Source organism: Engraulis encrasicolus, chromosome 20 (assembly GCF_034702125.1).
Source record: "Engraulis encrasicolus isolate BLACKSEA-1 chromosome 20, IST_EnEncr_1.0, whole genome shotgun sequence".
NCBI lineage: Eukaryota > Metazoa > Chordata > Actinopteri > Clupeiformes > Engraulidae > Engraulis > Engraulis encrasicolus.
Genome location: NC_085876.1, coordinates 51,722,801 through 51,742,800, shown reverse-complemented (window position 1 = coordinate 51,742,800; position 20,000 = coordinate 51,722,801). Strand labels below are relative to the sequence as shown.

At 47.3% G+C, this 20,000-nt stretch overlaps 1 protein-coding gene across 1 annotated transcript in view; it reads left to right on the top strand.

Annotated features, from left to right (window-relative positions):
• LOC134436745 (potassium voltage-gated channel subfamily KQT member 4) overlaps nt 1-20,000 on the top strand; it is a 212,654-nt gene that overhangs the window by 143,048 nt on the left and 49,606 nt on the right. The window contains exon 12 of the mRNA XM_063186096.1: nt 5,840-6,078. Coding sequence (XP_063042166.1) covers nt 5,840-6,078 — 239 coding nt within the window. The remainder of the gene's footprint in view (nt 1-5,839; nt 6,079-20,000) is intronic.

Sequence of the window (20,000 nt, the reverse complement as noted above, 5' to 3'; positions counted from 1 at the left end):
AGAACAGCTCAGGAGAACTTGTTTTTTTTAAACCTGTACTGCTGCACGTGGTTAAATTCCAAGAGTGCATGTTTTTTTTTTGTTGCCCTTTCTGGGCAAACTGGAAACAAGTTTTCTCTGAATCGCTCCCCGTAAGTGTTTTTCCCATGCTGTGGAAGTCCTAGGATTTGTTTTTTTCCTCCAGGATTTTCCAAGGACCAGACAATCCATTCTGAATTCAGCCATGCCAGAGTTACCCCTGTTATTTCTTCCCAAATACCAATGGCATGCACAGATTACTTAGGTTCTTTCCTGTCTACCACCCCACGACGCGCACACACACACACATTCCCCAGTCTAGCTCGGAAGTCCAAAATGCCATTTTTTTCTGCTCTTGAAATATTTATCCAAATATTTGGGTGAACATGCAAGAACGCATCACAGGAAACCGCAAACTGAGATCATTTTGACTGTTATGCTAGCCTGCAACGCTGAAGGTGTTGCGTCACTAGGAGGGCACGACCTGGCTACTTTTCCATCCGAAACGACTTTTAATATCCTAACCTGTCAGTGCACCTACTAACGTAATTTGTGTGCGTTTTGTTTTGTGTTTTGTCTTGCGTTATTCATGTATTTGTTGTTGTGCTGTGCAGATGTAAACACATGTTTTGAGGAAGGCAGGCCGGTTTACTTTGATGAGACTGCATGATGTTTTCATGGTATTTTCTTGCCTGGCTCTTGCCCGACCTGTTGTTCCACGCAGCTTCATGAGCTTCACTACTAGGCCTGAGAGCATGTAGCAGTTTTTCTCGAGTCAAAAAAAATAATCGCAGCATTTATTGATTTATTGATTATTGATTGATATTGAACTAACTCCTTCAAAAACGTTTTCTGTTTATCTCTAAAGTGTCAATATACAGTGGTGCTCATATGTTTACATACCCCAGCAGAATATACGCTTTCTTGGCGATTTCTCTCAAAATATGAAGGATTACACAAAACCTTTTTTTTCACTCATTGCTAGTGACTGGCTTAAGATATTTATTAGCTGTATTCTGTGTATCCAAATATTTGGGTGAACATGCAAGAAGGCATCACAGGAAACAGCAAACTGAGTTCATTTTGACTGTTGTGCTAGCCTGCAACGCTGAAGGTGTTGCATCACTAGGAGGGCACGGCCTGGCTACTCTTCTATCCAAAACGTCTTTTAATACACTCTAACCTGTCAGAGCGCCTACTTCCTGGCAGAATGGTTGTTTCCTATAATATCTTTGGGTGTCTTGCTGGACCCTCAAATTTGAGGTTTCCCCTGAGTGGCTCAATGATGTTGAGATCAGAAGAGTGAGACGGTCGCACACAAACTTTTTTTAATTCTTTCTGAAGCTAATGACGGGTTGATTTGGCTTTCTGTGCTGAAATATTGTCATGTTGGCATGTCCAAACAATGGACCATGTGCAGATTCAAGGCTGATGAGTGTCAAGTTTCCTCCAGTATTTTTCACGGGGCAATGTATTCATCATTCTGTGAGTATGGACCAAAAGTGCAGTGCATTTCTAACTCAAATGTCCCCATGACATCAGTGGTCCATAACCATGTTCCACAGAAGGGATGGTGTAACTTTCATCATAGGCTCCGTTGACTGTTCTCCAAATGGTACTGTTAATAGTGGCTGAAAAAAGTTCCATATTGATCTAATTTTTCCAAATGACTTTGTCACATGCATTCTGATGCTTCTCACTATGCTATTTGGTGTATCATATGCAAAATAACATGTTTGCATTTTTGTAGTAATGGCTTTCTCCTGGCAACCCCCAACAGCCCATCTTTCCACAAGTGCCTCTTTACTCTACAGTTTAAAACATTTTTTCATGTTGTCCTACATTTCACCTAAAGTTATTTTTGGTTGTCCTATGCCTCCTGAACAATTTCCCTTGCAATGATCATTGCAATGCAATGATTCCCTTGCCCATTGGCTTGATTCCAACCAAACCCCTCATATTGCATTTCTGAATTGAAATTCCAACAGTGCCAACATGACAATATTTCGACACAGAAAGCCAAATCAACCCATCATTACCTTCAGAAAGAATAAAATGAAGGTTTTTGAGCGACCATCTCACTCTCCTGATCTCAACATCATTGAGCCACTCAGGGGAAACCTCAAATGTGAGGTTCCAGCAAGACACCCAAAGATATTATAGGAAACAACCATTCTGCCAGGAAGAATGTGCTGTTTTGTCATCTGAGCCTTATCCTCAATTATTATATGGTTGTGACGTCATCTGTCGAATGCTCCATTCATTTCAACGGGGCTCCCCAACGTTCGCACGTCTGTTATTTTTCGATAACGGACGGGTTGGTCTATAACAGACCGCTGTCAATGGCAACAAGACTTTTCACTGCTAAAGCGACTTTTCAACAAGACTCTAATCAGCTGCTGTGATAGACAACACCTGTTGTCCTGGCTACCTAGCTGTTAGCGGTGTTCCACAACGGCACTGTTTTGTTTTGCGCAGCAACAATCTTTTGACATTTAAAACTATAATAAACCTAAAGAAATATCCCCGCCATGTGTGAATCATTTAAGTATATCCATATAATAAGCGGGTTAACTTTCGGCGAGTCGGTCGCTTTGTGGAATAGCAGCACTTCAGAGAGAACAAGACCCCTCCGCTCCGCGTCGGGGTCTAAAGATTCTCTCTGTCGTGCTGCTATTCCACGGTAGCGACCTTCTCGCCGAACGTTAACCCTTACGTACCACAAACAATTTAGAGTGGCCCTTGATGTTAAACAGGGCTATATTCAGCATCAGAAACTAGGGTATGTAAACTTTTGAACAGGGTCATTTGGGTAGTTTGGGTTGTGATCATGCTTTTGAAAGAGTAAACACAGAATATTGCTAATAAATATCTTAAGCCAGTCACTAGCAATGAGTGAAAAAAAACGTTTTTGTGTAATCCGTCATATTTTGTGAGAAATCGCAGAGAAAGCGTATATTCTGCTGGGATATGTAAACATATTAGCACCACTGTAGTCTATAATACAGTGCCCTCCATTATTATTGGCACCCCTGGTTGAGATGTGTTTTTTAGCTTCCAATTATTATTATTTTTCTCTAAATAATATGGGACCTTAATGGAAAAAAAGAGAAAAATCCAACCTTCAATACAAGTGCATTTATTCAGTGGGGAAAAAATCCCACATAAAGAAATAATTATTTGACATCAAATAATGTGTGTCACAATTATTAGCACCCCTGTTGTTAATATTTTGTACAACCCCCTTTTGCCAACAAAACAGCACCTAATCTTCTCCTATAATGTTTCACAAGATGGGAAAAGACAGAAAGAGGGATCTTCAGCCATTCCTCTTTGCAGAATCTCTCTAAATCATCCAGAGACCTGGGTCCTCTCCTCTGTACTCTCCTCTTCAGCTCACCCCACAGGTTCTCAATGGGGTTGAGGTCTGGGGACTGAGATGGCCATGGGAGGAGCTTGATTTTGTGTCTGGTTAACCATTTCTGTGTAGATTTGGCCGTATGTTTAGGGTCATTGTCTTGCTGAAAGACCCAGTGACGACCCATCTTCAGCTTTTTGGCAGAGGGCAACAGATTTTGATTTAAAATGTCTTGGTATTTCAAAGCATTCATGATGCCATGCACCCTAACAAGCTTCCCAGGGCCTTTGGAAGCGAAACAGCCCCACAGCATCACTGACCCACCCCCATACTTCACAGTGGGTATGAGGTGCTTCTCAGCATGCGCATCTTTCGTGGCACGCCAGACCCACTTAGAGTGTTTGTTGCCAAAAAGCTCAATCTTGGTCTCATCTGACCAAAGCACACGGTCCCAGTTGAAGCCCCAATACCGCTGGGCGAACTCCAGACGTTTACGTTTATGATTGTGGGTGAGAAAAGGTTTTCTCCGTGCATGCCTCCCAAACAGCTTGTTGGCGTGTAGACAGCGCCTGATGGTTGATTTGGAGACTTTGTGACCCCAGGATGCTACCATTTGTTGTAATTCTGTAACAGTGAGCTTTGGAGATACTTTGATTTCTCTTACCATCCTCCTCACTGTGCGTGGTGGCAAAATAAACTTGGGTCCTCGTCCAGGCTTGTTTACCACTGTTCCAGTTGTTTTGAACTTCTTAATTATTCCTCTCACAGTAGATATGGGCAGCTGCAGTTGAGTGGCAATCTTCTTGTAGCCTCTGCCTGACCTGTGAAGGTCGACGCACATCTGCCTCACTTGTATGCTGTGTTCCTTTGTCTTTCCCATGTTTAAGAGTGGATAAGAGAAATGGCCTCGGTGACACGTCATATTTATACCCCAGGGAAACAGGAAGTCATGGGTGAGCGGTTAGGGCGTCAGACTTGCATCCCAGAGGTTGCCGGTTCGACTCCCGACCCGCCAGGTTGGTGGGGGGAGTAATCAACCAGTGCTCTCCCCCATCCTCCTCCATGACTGAGGTACCCTGAGCATGGTACCGTCCCACCGCACTGCTCCCCATGGGGCGCCACTGAGGGCTGCCCCCTTGCACGGGTGAGGCATAAAATGCAATTTCGTTGTGTGCAGTGTGCAGTGTTCACTTGTGTGTGTGCTGTGTGCTGTGTCACAATGACAATGGGAGTTGGAGTTTCCCAATGGGTTTTCACTTTTTTTTTCACTTTTTCAAGTGATGAATTACTAATTAAATGTTCCTACATACTCTGGTAAACTTTGTAAACTACTGTAGAAATGACAGAAATGCTTCAATTATATTTATTTCCTGGGAATTGTTAAGGGTGCCAATAATTGTGGAACAGGTGATTTAATGAAAAATAATTATTTTTTAGTCAGGGATTTTTTTTATTTTCCTACAATTCATTTGAGTTGAAGGCTACATTTTCCTAAAATTTTCAGTGTGACAGTATTCTTCTGCAATAAACACTGAATTTATTTTAAGGCTTTTAACACATCTCAACCAGGGGTGCCAATAATTATGGAGGGCACTGTATGTCCTGTGACTTCTCAATTCGAGCTGCCATTGATATTGATATTGATAAGTGCTCTGCATTATTTTTTGAATGGAGAAATGGAATCCTGCTACATGCTCCCAGATCCCGGTGTGTGTTGAGTGCCACCAGGGGGCTCCAGAGCTCAAACACACAGAGGTGTGGTAGGAACCAGGCGAGGTTCCAGGCGAGGTATTTTCAGATTACTTTGATGAGACTGCATGATGTATGGTGTATGGGAATGAGATTGACAGAATGCTGTACCTGTTTGTGCTTGACCTGATGACCTGATGTGAGCTAAGCTGACTCTCACCAGTTGAATGTACAGTATAGACACGTCCATCTGGGGTCTCAGCCTATATGGGGAAGACTTAAATTGAGAAAAACATTTAAAAAAAAAAAAATCACAATTAGGATCGCCCAGCAGGACTTTTTGTAACATAAATGTGATGTAGCAGAGAAGCAATTTATTCAGTGGATTAGCATGACAGACATACGTTTCGGGTTTTGAACGCTGAAGAAGGCTTAGGCCGAAATGTCCGTCTTACATGCTGACCCACTAGAATAAAATACAAGAATCACACTTGAGAGTGCAGCTTTTCTACAAAAAACTAAGCAATGCAAACACATCAAGAAAAACAAATTCTATGTATTGTAATATTTTACCAGGGCTACACATACAACCACATATGAGCAATTTCCTGTTTATTTATTTATGTTCTCTCAGTCTCTCAGTGTTGAATGAACTCTGCAGGACGTGTATTTCTGTGTGGTGTGAGAGTCAGGTTAGACTGCCCTCTACTGGCCTTTTGGGAAACTGTCCGTCCCATCCCGTCCCGTCCGCTAACTCCCGTGTCTCCTGTCTAGCGGCAGCAAGATGGGTTTCCGGGACCGCATCCGGATGAACAACTCGCGCTCGTCGCAGGCCATCCGCAACAAGGCGTCCCCCGTGGGGGGGCCCACTGGCGCCACCGTGCGGCGCTCCCCCAGCCAGGAGAACGTTGCCGAGGTAACGAGCCCCGGGAAGGTCCAGAAGAGCTGGAGCTTCAACGACCGCACGCGATTCCGCACCTCGCTACGACTCAAACCCAGACCACCCGCTGACGGTACGACATGCACAGTGTGTGTTTATCGTGTGTGTGTGTGTGTGTGTTTTTCATTTGTGTGTGTGTGTTTTTCGTGTGTGTGTGTGTATGTGTGTGTGTGTGTGTGTGTGTGTGTGTGTGTGTGTGTGTGTGTGTGTGTGTGTGACCGCCTGCTGACGGTACGACATACACAGTGTGTGTGTGTGTGTGTGTGTGTGTGTGTGTGTGTGTGTGTGTGTGTGTGTGTGTGTGTGTGTGTGTGTGCGCGCGCAGCAGCAGAATGTCGAAGTTCTCTAAACAGTAAATGGAACCACTGAAAGTCAGAGACAGAGTAGGCAGGCCCACAGAGTAAAGGGCTCTCTCTGGTACAGTACAGTACAGGCCCACATAGTAAAGGGCTCTCTCTGGTACAGTACAGTACAGGCCCACATAGTAAAGGGCTCTCCTGGTAGAGTCTGTCTGTTCCCCGCATAACTCCCGCACCACTCCACAGAATTCTTTCCAAATTGGCGAGTAGCAGTGGCATGGCAGTAGGAAAAACATAAAATACCAAAAATCGCTGACAGCCTACCCGTTACTTTCAAGATTTATGATGTTTGACTTGTTTGTTTGTTACGATGTTTGACTCACATGCGCTTGCAGGGTTGCAACCAAACCAAATGTCATAAGTAGCCTATCCATAGGCCAATGGCCACTAACAGCATCGACCCCTGATAGCCTGATTTATCATGTCTTTTAAGGAGCACATTAGGCAGGCGCAGGACGGACTCCAAAATATCCCAATAGCCCAAAATATCTCAATAGCCCTTCTTCTTCTGCATTAAGAACAGTAGGCTACAATATCCCAATAACCCTTCTTCATTACAGGAGACTACAAAACACAACACGGGCAAATGGGCCCAGCAGACTCTGTGCTAGTAAATAGGCTAAAAACGCAATCCCGTCTCTGTCTGTCTCTCTCTCTCTCTCTCTCTCTCTCTCTCTCTCTCTCTCTCTCTCTCTCTCTCTCTCTCTCTCTCTCTCTGTCACTCTCTCTCTCTCTCTCTCTCTCTCTCTCTCTCTCGCTCTCTGCAGGGTTACAACCAGACAAACCAAATGCCATAAGTAGCCATAGGCCACAATGGTCACAAACAGCATCGACCACTGATAGAGTCAGCTACGGGCAGAGCTGGCCAAACTATGAGTGCCTTTCGAGACGTTTTGTTTATAGCGAGTCTGGCTGCGAAATTTAGACCAACAGCAAGCACGGGAGACGGAGACACTACAGAGAGAGAGAGAGAGAGAGAGGGAGAGAGATAAAGAGAGAGAGAGACAGGCATAAAGTGAGAGAGAGAGAGAGAGAGAGAGAGAGAGAGAGAGAGAGAGAGAGAGAGAGAGAGAGAGAGAGAGAGAGAGAGAGAAGGATTAATTGATTGTGTCTTCGCAGCATGATCATAATGCAGGGGGAGATCACTCCAAAATGTGGATATAGAAAATTGCAAATGTCTCCCTCACTCACTCTCTCTCTCTCCCTCTCCTTCTATTTCTCTCTCTCTCTCTCTCTCTCTCACACACACTCCCCTTCTCTCTTTCTTTATCTCTCTCTCTCTCTCTCTCTCTCTCTCTCTCTCTCTCTCCTTCTCTCTCTCTCTCCCTCTCTCCCTCCTTCTCTCCCTCTCCTTCTCTCTCTCTCTCTCTCTCTCTCTCTCTCTCTCTCTCTCTCTCTCTCTCTCTCTCTCTCTCTCTCTCTCTCTCTCTCTCTCTCCCTCTCATTCTCTCCCTCTCTCTCTCTCCCTCTCTCTCCTTCTCCTTCTCCCTCTCTCTCCTTCTCTCTCTCTCTCTCTCTCTCTCTCTCTCTCTCTACATCTCCCTCTCTCTCTCCTTCTCTCCCTCGTCTTCTTCTTCTCTCTCTCTCTCCTGCTCTCTCTCCTGCTCTCTCTCTCTCTCTCTCTCTCTCTCTCTCTCTCTCTCTCTCTCTCTCTCTCTCTCTCTCTCTCTCTCTCTCTCTCTCTCTCTCTCCTCAGTGGAGGCAGCAGGGGAGGAGAGTACGGAGGATAAGCCCTACTGTGATGTCACCATGGACGAGGTCATCCCCGCCGTGAAGACTCTGATACGCGCTGTCAGGTGAGTGCTGGAGGGTCACACACACGCACGCACGCACACACACACACACACACACACACGCACGCACGCACGCACGCACGCACGCACGCACGCACGCACGCACGCACACACACACACACACACACACACACACACACACACACACACGCACACACACACACACGCACGTCACGTTTGTTTTTCCTGTGTTTTTTTTCTGTCTCCCCCTTTTGTCTGTGTTTTTCTCAGTTGAGTTGTAATGTTTGTTAGGCCATTGTTTGTTTTTCCCTTTGGTTTGGGTCACTTGCATATCTTTGTGCCCGAGGTCCTGTGTTGTGCACATGGGTGTAAGGGGTAGGAGGGAGGGCGTGCATTGAGGGGTGTTTTGGGTGGGATGATGATCACTTGTATGGATACTATTGCTGTTTACATTTCTCTTTTATGGCTGAAAATGAGTAAAAAACATTGAGCAAAAAAGTATACACGAACAGAGGTCACCCCCCACTGTGATGACGTTGGTACACGCTGTGAGGTTAGTCCTATGCGGCTGTTCTGCCCCCCTTGACCCCCCCACACACACACTGGGTTATTCATTTCATTCATTTCATTTATTTAAACTCGAAGAATCATTGAGAGCCCAGCCCTCATTTACAATGATGTCGAGTAAAACAAACAATTACACATATAAAATCATATATATACACAACATACACAATACAACATAAATCATATAAGAGGTAAGAATTAAGACAAACTATGAATTAAAACTTATGAGTTAAAACAAGTACAAGTATGTGATAAAAAAACTTCCCAGTATTACTTTAAAATGTTCTAATGACACAAAGGCTTGAAGACCCATCCTTTATTGTAAGGTATTCCAAACTGAAGGTCCACAGACACTAAGAGCCGTTTTACCCAGTTCAGTGCGGGCATAAGGGACCTCCAGTAAAAAGTTGCTGCTGCGGGTTTGGTATGGGTTGGAGTGCCAAACTAAAAGAGATGAAATATAAAATGGGAGTTTACCAGTGAGGGCCTTATAAATAAAAATAAAATAATGCATGTCCCTTCTGTGAGAAAGTGGAGCCCACCCAACTTTATCATATAACAGGCAATGATGAGTGCTATATGGATCCCCAGTAATAAAACGAAGAGCTGAATGATAGACAGTGTCAAGTGCCTTCAGATTAGAGAGTGGTGCATGTCTGTAAATAATATCACCATAGTCAAGGGAAGACAGAAAAGTAGCTTCAATTAACTTTTTTCTGCAGAAAACAGGAAAGTGATATTTATTTCTGTGCAGGAAAGATAGCTTTTGTCTGAGCGTAGTGACAAGACAGTCAGTATGTTTCTTGAATGTGAACTTGTCATCTAGCCAGATTCCCAGGTACTTATACTGTAATGTGATACTCTCTCAATAACAGACCCATCTAAAGTAGATATATTAAAATCATTTTTCATGCCATGCTTAGATCGAGTAAAGACCATACATTTAGTCTTGCTTACATTAAGTAGAAGCTTAAGACCAATGAAGGCATTTTGTAGGATATTAAAAGACTGCTGCAATTTCTCCAATGCTAGCTGTACAGAATCTGCAACACAATACAAAATTGTATCATCTGCATATAGATGAATAGAGCAGTTGGAAAGGAGAGAGAGTATGCTATTTATGTACATGGTGAAGAGTACCGGACCTAATACTGAACCTTGTGGGACCCCCTTGGTTATTAGCAGGGGGTCAGATTGAGTATTACCCAATTTTACAGTATGGTGTCTGTTTGATAGGTAGCTCTGGAACCATTTACAGGCACTTGCACTAAAACCAATACCAGGCAGAATTTGTAGAAGCAGAGAATGGTCCACAGTGTCAAATGCTTTGGATAAGTCCACAAAGATGGCAGCACAATGTTTTTTCTTGTCAAGAGAAGTGATAATATCATCAATTACTTTAGTAGCAGCAGTGACTGTACTATGTTTAGGCCTAAAGCCTGATTGGAGAGGGCTCAGAATATTATTGGTATTTAGAAATTCTTTGAGCTGATCATTTACCAACTCTAGTATTTTTGAGAGACACGGTAGCTTGGATATTGGTTATATTTTTAGGTTAGTCCTTGATGGGTGTTCCGCCTGTGTCGAGCCTTCTGTGTGATTAAAAGTGTGTTTACAGTAAGAGCAGGATGGATGAGGTCATCCCCGCTGTGATTGGTGTTGGGAGGTGAGGTGAGGCCTGATTGGACACTGGTGTTGGGAGGTGAGTCCTGATTGGACACTGGTGTTGGGAGGTGACTCCTGATTGGACACTGGTGTTGGGAGGTGAGTCCTGATTGGACACTGGTGTTGGGAGGTGACTCCTGATTGGACACTGGTGTTAGGAGGTGAGAGCTGAACAGGGGGGCAGCATTTGGCTGGTTAGCTTCTCCGATTAGCAAGTCACCATTTTCGCATTTCCGACATCCACTTCGCTCCAATTCGCTCATGATGATTGGTGGGTGCGCAACCTTTACAGGTCTGTGGTTGGGCACCTCCATGCATCCAATGCCTGTCTTCCATATAGCTTTCTGATTAACCGTAAGTCAGACAATAACGTGGCACGTAATTAGCTGAGTAAACTGTCGGCGGAAACGACTCCATCTTTGAAGCTGAAAAATTCGTTCAATTTTGGCTGAATTCACTAGCCTAGCATTTCCCATTGAAATGCCTGGAGGCGGGACTTATTCACTCTCTCTAGTTCTTATACTACCTCCATGGTCCTGAATGGACGCTGGTGTTGGGAGGTGAGTGCTGATTGGATACTGGTGTTGGGAGGTGAGTGCTGATTGGACACTGGTGTTGGGAGGTGAGTCCTGATTGGACACTGGTGTTGTGAGGTGACTCCTGATTGGACACTGGTGTTGGGAGGTGAGTGCTGAATGGACGCACGTCGCTGTTGCTATGAAAACAGTCCAGCGACTCTTTGTCACTTTTGTCTCTTGTGGTGTGTTTGTGCTGTAAGGCTACATCACAGAAGAAATGAACACAGCCAGGCCAAATGATAGATAAGAAGGGCTATCAAGTCCTTGGGACCGTACTGTACGTACAATAATGCTGTGTGTGCTTAGCACATTGTTGCTGTCGATTGTATGTCAGTAAAAACCCAGGGTCGGATTAAGGTGGCCCAGGGACCCTAGGCTATGGGTTGCTGCGGGGCCCCCCTGGAAGACAAATTTCACCACAAAATTATACAGTGTCATAATTACCAGCTAGGAATGAAGGATAACATGTCTGTCAACTTTGCAGAGGAGCAATGGCAGGATTTAAAACTGGACTCAACACAACAGATGATTTTTCAATATTGCACATGGTCACAATTCAGATTAAAAAAAAAAAAAAAAAACTTTTGGCAAATCAGGGGCACCCCTGGCAGGTCTAGCCTGTGGGGGCCCCTGGCAGGTGGGGGGCCCTAGGCTGCAGCCATATCTAGCCTGTGGGGGCCCCTGGCAGGTGGGGGGCCCTAGGCTGCAGCCATATCTAGCCTGTAGGGGCCCCTGGCAGGTGGGGGGCCCTAGGCTGCAGCCATATCTAGCCTGTGGGGGCCCTTGGCAGGTGTGTGCCCATAGACTGTAGCCATATCTAGCCTGTGGGGGCCCCTGGCAGGTGGGGGGCCCTAGGCTGCAGCCATATCTAGCCTGTGGGGGCCCCTTGCAGGTGGGGGCCCTAGGCTGCAGCCATATCTAGCCTGTAGGGGGCCCCTTGCAGGTGGTGGGCCCTAGGATGCAGCCATATCTAGCCTGTAGGGGGCCTAGGTTGCAGTCATACGTATCTAGCCTGTGGGGGCCCCTGGCAGGCGTGGGGCCCTAGGCTGCAGTCCTATCTAGCCTGTGGGGGCCCCTGGCAGGTGTGGGGCCTAGGTTGCAGCCATATCTAGCCTCTGGGGGCCCCTGGCAGGTGTGGGGCCCTAGGCTGCAGTCATGTCTAACCTGTGGGGGCCCCTGGCAGGTGTGGGGCCCTAGGCTGCAGTCATATCTAGCCTGTGGGGACCCCTGGCAGGTGGGGGGCCCTAGGCTGCAGTCATATCTGGCCTGTGGGGGCCCCTGGCAGGTGGGGGGCCCTAGGCTACAGCCATATCTAGCCTGTGGGGGACCCTGGGGGCCCCTAGGCTGCAGCCATATCTAGCCTGTGGGCGGCCCTGGCAGGTGTGGGGCCCTAGGCTGAAGCCATATCTAGCCTGTGGGGGGGGCCTGGTAGGTGTGGGGCCCTAGGCTGAAGCCATATCTAGCCTGTGGGGGCCCCTGGCAGGTGTGGACCCTAGGCTGCAGCCATATCTAGCCTGTGGGGGCCCCTGGCAGGTGTGGACCCCTTGGCTGCAGCCATATCTAGCCTGTGCGTTAATCCGGCCCTGTAAGCACCTTAATCTTAATCCTAAATCCATGTGTTTCTGGGCGGAGATACCATGACACAGTACAGTAGTATAATAGTACGATATGAAAGATGGGAGATGTTCTTGATAAACACCAGAGTGGTTTCTGGTGAATTTAGTGTGCTGACCCCATCACACAAAACGGCTTGCTCTCCTCTCCTCTCCTCTCCTCTCCTCTCCTCTTCTCTCCTCTCCTCCTCTCCTCTCCTCTGATCTCCTCTCCTCTCCTCTCCTCTCCTCTTCCCCCCTCTGCTCTCCTCTCCTCTCCTCCTGTCCTCTCCTCTCCTCTCCTCTAATCTCCTCTCCTCTCCTCCCCTCTCCTCTCATCTCCTCTTCTCTCCTCTCCTCTCCTCTCTCCCATCCTTTCCTCTCTTCTCCTCTCCTCTCCTCCCCTATCCCTTTCTCTCCTCTCCTCTCCTCTCCGCTCCGCTCCTCTCATCTCATCTCCTCTCCTCTCCTCTCCTCTCTTGGAGAATTCATTTAACTGACCCCATGACACTACATGGCCAACTGCCAGTCAAAGGGGAGATGAATTGTTGTTTTGATTTTGATATTGTAAAAAAAAAAAACAAGTGAACATGAAAAAGGCACTCCTTCAGCAGTTTGTATTCTGCAGAAGTCAGCTTTATATTGAAGTAAGCTTTATATTGAAGGGGGAAAAAACCTGTCCTTTGATGCTTACCAACCATTCTGCCGGTGGAATACTTCCCCATTACTGGGCAAATACACCTATCAGGACAAGAGCGAGGTGAGCGACGGAAGTAATTGACTTTGTATTGAGTCGCGCGACAAAAGCGATTCTGGAGACTAGAGGCGTTTCGCACGATGAGAGCGACAGTTTGTAATTGAACTCCTGGGAATGTTATGCTAATGAGCAATGACGCGGTTCGGCGACAAGGCGCCACAGCCAATGGCTGTATAGTGGTCAGTATCCACAGCCAATGGGAATGTTGGAATGCTTGCGTTCTGCTTTCAACCAACAAACTCTAGTCGCTTCAATCGCTCGTATCGCTCTTGCTGCACAGAAGCGATTCTCTGTCGCTTCAATCGCGTCACGGCTGGTCTATTTGCCCAGTTAGGCATACCCACAATAGCCCTGTTTATACTGCGTGCCATTGGCCCAGGAACTTAAGCCCAGGAACCTAAGCCCAGCCCCTGGGCTAGGCCAGAACTGGGCCAAACCAAGAACTGTTGTCCAGGTAACAGGTCCTCCTCAACTGTCAGGGCCACCAGTTAGCCCTGGTGCTTACAGGTCATTTTTGAATGGGTTACCATGGCTACCATTCCATTTAGAATTTTCAGTTGGCCTGCAGTATAAACGCACCAGGAACTCTAGCCCTGGGCATAAGTTCCCAGGCTTCAGTTCCTGGGCCTAAGTTCCTGGGCCAGTGGCCTGCAGTATAAACGGGGCTAATAGCAGCTGTGTCCTTTCCTATACATCTTTGGGGTTGTCTGCCTTTATTCATGTCAAGTAGAGTCAATTGTACTTTATTGTAACAGGGTCAGCAGCACAGAAGTTTTAAACTGATTTTCATGAGGGTCTCACATGCAATCACTGCGTCGTACTGTAACAATACTACTTTGAATTTCATAATTAGATAATAGATAAGTACAATTGTCTTCTGCTGTATGTCAGAGCACCTTCATAAACCTAGAGAGGTGTTGAAGTCCACTTTCTGGTGAAGCAAGATGTATGTGTGGCCCTGTTTGAGAGAGAGAGAGAGAGAGAGAGAGAGTGCATGTGTGCGTGCCTGCATGCTTGCATGTGAGTGTGTTTGTGCGTGTATGTGTGTGTGTGTGTGTGTGTGTGTGGGTGGGGTATATGTGCGTGTGAATACAAAAGGGCAAGAGAGTGCTTTGGCAACATAAGTGCCCCTTTGTGATGCCATTAATGCAAGTTAAACTGAATGTGCGTTCATGAGCAAGAGAAGAGAGAGAGAGAGAGAGAGAGAGAGAGAGAGAGAGAGAGAGAGGGAGAGAGAAAATATGAAGGAAAGGCAGAGAGATAGAGAGAATATTAAGGAGATGCAGAGAGGGGGAGAGAGCGAGAGAGAGAGCGAGAGAATATGATGGAGAGGCAGAGAGAGAGAGGGGGGGGTAAGTTGAGTGAATGTGCGTTCATGAGAGGGAGAGAGAGAGAAAGGGAGAGAAATTTAAATTCACGTTTTGTTAAAAACGAAAGTTTGAGAGAAGCGTAATAAAATTTGGTATGCCTAATTTACCACCTGCATTCTGTTCTCCACTCAACTGTCATTCGTGTGAATTCAGCGAGAAAAGATAGGCACGCCTATTTAACCAGCTGCATCTCATTCTCCGCTCTGCTGTCATTCGGTGGAATTTCAGCGCACAGAAAATTTGGAACGCCCCTTAATTAACTATCCAGCATTTATTCTCCACTCACCTGTCTCCAGTCAGAAATGTTCTTTCTCGCTCGCACCCACCACCTATCCGTTTGCCTCCCTTACGCCGATGTTCTATCGATTCGTCAAGAATCTAGCCCTAGCTTCCTCTCATATCACCTCACTCCATTGCTCTCCAACCATCATCCACTGGGGGTGTCCGCTCAGAGTTCGCACATATCTGCGGGCACAGATACTGCCCAAGCTCTCAGTGGCGCCATGTACTCCTAAGCCCAAGAATTGTTTGCTGCGTAGACATTTCTCAGGCGTGGCAGTATTTCAGCATCACGGCCAGCGATCTTGCCCAATACGCCACGTAATCTATCGCAGTTTCACGAGGACCCCGTGAAGCACTTTGATGATCAGTCCACCGCATGGACAGCCACTCTCCTGCGAAAGTACGTTGTCCAGCAAGAATGAAGATGCTTAATCCAAATTTCAGAGAGTGAACTAATGAAAGAGATTCAGTCTGATACGTAAGGCAATCACAGAGAACTGTCACTCACACCATCAAGATGTATATATATATACTGCACACACACACACACACACACACACACACACACACACACACACACACACACACACACACACACACACACACACACACACACACACACACACACACACACACACACACACACACACACACATAGAGAGAGAGCTGTCACTCAGACCGTCAAGGTGTCCTTGTCTATTTATGCTCTATGCCATATGCTATACACACACACACACACACACACACACACACACACACACATGTCCTTGTCTATTTATGCTCTATGCCATATGCTATACACCCTAAATTAACACCCGCCAGCCAGCCAAATGCTGTCTACTCTGACTGGTAGAAAATAAAACTCAGCCCCTTTGACCCAATAGTGAGTGTCTGGCTGGTACTTGCAAGATCTACTGTGATGAACAGTTCATTTAGAGCTCTGCTTTGGATATAAACACACACACACACACACACACACACACACACACACACACACACACACACACACACACACACACACACACACACACACACACACACACACACACAAACACTGTAATGGCGATTTTCCCAAACGCCAAGTGAGGCAGGTGGCAAATTGTTCCGACGCACAATCCAAGGTTTCAAGCACGCACAGAGAGTTGAATAAAAGAGATGTTGTTGCTTTATTTCAATCGGTCTGGTTGACTTATCAAATCAAATTGCTGTTCCAAATAAACCAAATATACAGCGTTTTGTCTAAGTATTTTTGTGGTCTAAAACTGTTCCTCCTTACCATCCTACCTGTCGAACACACAATTGAGTGGCCTAATTAAAAGTGCCAGCGGCACGTCAAAGGGGGTGTGTCCCGTCACGTGACAGATAGTGAGGTAATTAGGAACAGCTGTACAAAATCAAAGGAAATAAGGCACGTATGCCATTTCTTAACCTAAACTTAGTACTTTGTGAACATAAATTGCCATTTCAAAACAATAACAATCATAGGCATCATTTTACCTTCCACTCAGTAAACAAAAACCCAAAATGGCTCCAACATACTGGCCCCTAATTGTCCATTCTACTTGATGACAATTACTAATGTGTATATACACACAATGGAGCCATGAACTATATTAACCAAAACATTCTGATGTAACACTTGAGATCCAAATCATCAATTCCAAAACTAAACTGTTAGCAAAAATAAGACACATAGGCCTATGCTATCAAACTACTGATGTCAAATCAAGTCATCAGTTCCACAATCAACATTCAGTTGTCAAAACATGCAATACATTTTTTTGGTCCTTTTTTAAGAAAAAAAAAAAAAGTTTCTTTTTGCAATATCCGAAGCGCAGTCACCACAAGCCCCACCCAAAGTCTGTGGATATGCACAAAGTGCTATGTATCCATCAAGTTCCATTGACTCTTGGGAGCGTGTCAAAATGTGCTGCAAAAATGAGAAGTCCATGTATATGCATAAAGGTGAATGTAAATGTGCTGCTGTTTGAAGTGAATGCATGTATGGACTGGTGTTTGGGCACGCATATCAACATGTGTAGGTTTGTCTGAAACTGTGGATGCGTGCAAACATGGGGAACATGGCCCCTAAGCCTGGTATAGCCAGCCAGACTTTCAAGATCAAGCTCCGCTTGTCTCTTGGCCTACAGATGCAGGCCTTGGTTTCACCACGACACTGCTGGCAAGACCTTCTGGCCCTGGCCGGTGTTCCATGTTCCAGTCTAAGGGCCTGGATCTTCCTGGTGCAGTGGTGTCAACTATGACAATGTCATTCTTTTTCTTCCTTTTCTTTCGACGGTGAAAGAATTTCAGAACAGCTGTACTGTCCGTCTTGAATGTGGGTTGATTCAGCTCCAGGTCAAAGTGATTCTGAAGGATTCCATCCACCTTCATCCACTGAGAGGGATCACCTGCACGCCTTGCTGCCACCCACTGGTTCTTATGCCAATACTCATATCGGTGACTGGCCCCTGTTGCGAGCGGTGGTTGTGTCTGCCCTTCTGCTGCCGGCGCCACACATACGGCGTTGTCCTTCACAGCGTCTATGAGGTCAGTGAGGTCATCTGCGATGATGCTGTCGATGATCTCATCAGCTGTGGGGGCAGCGGCGACAGGGGGATCAGAGTGTTCGGCGGCGGCGGTGTCTTTGAGGTCATCGGCTGCTGCGTCGATGTCTGAAGGGTCATCGGCGGCTGCTGCGTCGATGTCTGAAGGGTCATCGGCGGCTGCTGCGTCGATGTCTGAAGGGTCATCGGCGGCTGCTGCGTCGATGTCTGAAGGGTCGTCGGCCTGCGGCGATGTCTGAGGGTTCATCGGCGTCGGCTGCGGCGATGTCTGAGGGTTCATCGGCGTCGGCTGCGGCGATGTCTGAGGGTTCATCGGCGTCGGCTGCGGCGATGTCTGAGGGGTCATCGGCGGCTGCGGCGATGTCTGAGGGGTCATCGGCAGCAGCGGCAGCGATGTCTGAAGTCTCATCGGCGTCGGCGGCGATGTCTGAAGTCTCATCGGCGTCGGCTGCGATGTCTGAAGTCTCATCGGCGTCGGCTGCGATGTCTGAAGTCTCATCGGCGTCGGCTGCGATGTCTGAAGTCTCATCGGCGGCGGCGATGTCTGAGGGCTCATCGGCGGCGGCGGCGGCGGCGATGTCTGAGGGCTCATCGGCGGCGGCGGCGATGTCTGAGGGCTCATCGGCGGCGGCGGCGATGTCTGAGGGCTCATCGGCGGCGGCGATGTCTGGAGGCTCATCGTCGGCGGCGATGTCTGGAGGCTCATCGTCGGCGGCGATGTCTGGAGGCTCATCGGCGGCGGCGATGTTTGAGGGCTCATTGCTGGCTGCGTCGGCTGCGATGTCTGAAGGCTCATCGCTGGCGTCGGCTGCGATGTCTGAAGGCTCATCGCTGGCGTCGGCTGCGATGTCTGAAGGCTCATCGCTGGCGTCGGCTGCGATGTCTGAAGGCTCATCGCTGGCGTCGATGTCTGAAGTGTCATCGGCGTCGGCTGCGCTGGCGGCGATGTCTGAAGTGTCATCGGCGTCGGCTGCGCTGGCGGCGATGTCTGAAGTGTCATCGGCGTCGGCTGCGCTGGCGGCGATGTCTGAAGTGTCATCGGCGTCGGCTGCGCTGGCGGCGATGTCTGAAGTGTCATCGGCGTCGGCTGCGGCGATGTCTGAAGTGTCATCGGCGTCGGCTGCGGCGATGTCTGAGGGTTCATCGGCGGCTGAGCCGATGTCTAAGGAGTCATCACCTGCGGCGTCGATGTCTAAGGGGTCATCACCTGCGGCGTCGATGTCTAAGGGGTCATCACCTGCGGCGTCGATGTCATCACCTGCGGCGGCGTCGATGTCATCACCTGCGGCGGCGTCGATGTCATCACCTGCGGCGGCGTCGATGTCATCACCTGCGGCGGCGTCGATGTCATCAGCTGCGGCGGCGTCGATGTCAACGGTGGCGCCGTCACCATTGGCTGAAGCGGCGCGGGCCAGGTTTTTGGCATGCTGGGCTGTGCAGTGTCTCATGATCAGCATTGAAGCATAATCATCATCCGGATCACTGCCTTCTTGGCTGGGGTCATGCTGTGGGTTGTTTGGGCTCTGGTGACTTCTGGTTGAAGTTTTAGCTTCACTGGAGATGCTGTGCAGAGGCTCTGGGAACCTTTTCACGGCACGGCTGGCAGTTCCATGTCTTAAGGCTTTCAATTGTGCCTGCAGCTTCGATTCTACCTCTGCCAGCTGTGCTTCCAGCTCAGCTCGCTCTCGCTTGTGTTTCAAGGTCGCCTCCTCCATCCGACGTGCGTGCAGCGCTGGCAATGCTCTGCAGCGCGCCACAAGTTCTGCCCTCTCAGCAACCACCATTTTCGCCATGGATGATATCTCAGGGTCATTAAAAGTGTAGTCTTTATGTTTAACTGCTGCCCGTTGTCTTTGTTGTTCTTTTATCCACTTTTCAACGTAATTGATAAAGTAGTCCATATTCATTGCTTTCCAATCAACAATGTCATCTTCTACTTCTTCGTCAGTCATGGATGCTTTAACTAATCTATGACTTACATAAAAGTCATCTACACTAACTCGCAGCATTTCCAATTTAATCTTCACTCGATTTACATCTTCATTGTCAGCGAGTAAAGTTTTGATGTAATTAATGTGCGTAGTGCAAATGTCCAATTTATCTCGGCGAGCGGCCATTTCGGCCGATGTAACAGTCTCTCTCGCCGTCTTTGTTTCCATCTTATGCATCGTGATATTTTACTAGTATAAGTCAATAATCACGTCAATAGAGTCTTATATTAACTTCGTTGGCTATAAGTCTCTTCAATAGTTCAACATTGAACTTCCACAGGTTAACTCACCCGGTTTTACTGACGTTACTTTCATTCATAGACTGTTTCATACGATGCGCTTCCAAAGTCCATTTAACGCAACGTTCCAAGCAGTGAAACATCCAATCATGTCCGCAACTACAGCGTAATCCACAAGTAGGCCTATCTTGAATCCACAAGTGGTCCTTCAGTTCCTTCCAAGACGCCGGTCTTCGGTAGTTTTAGACTTTGTAATGGCGATTTTCCCAAACGC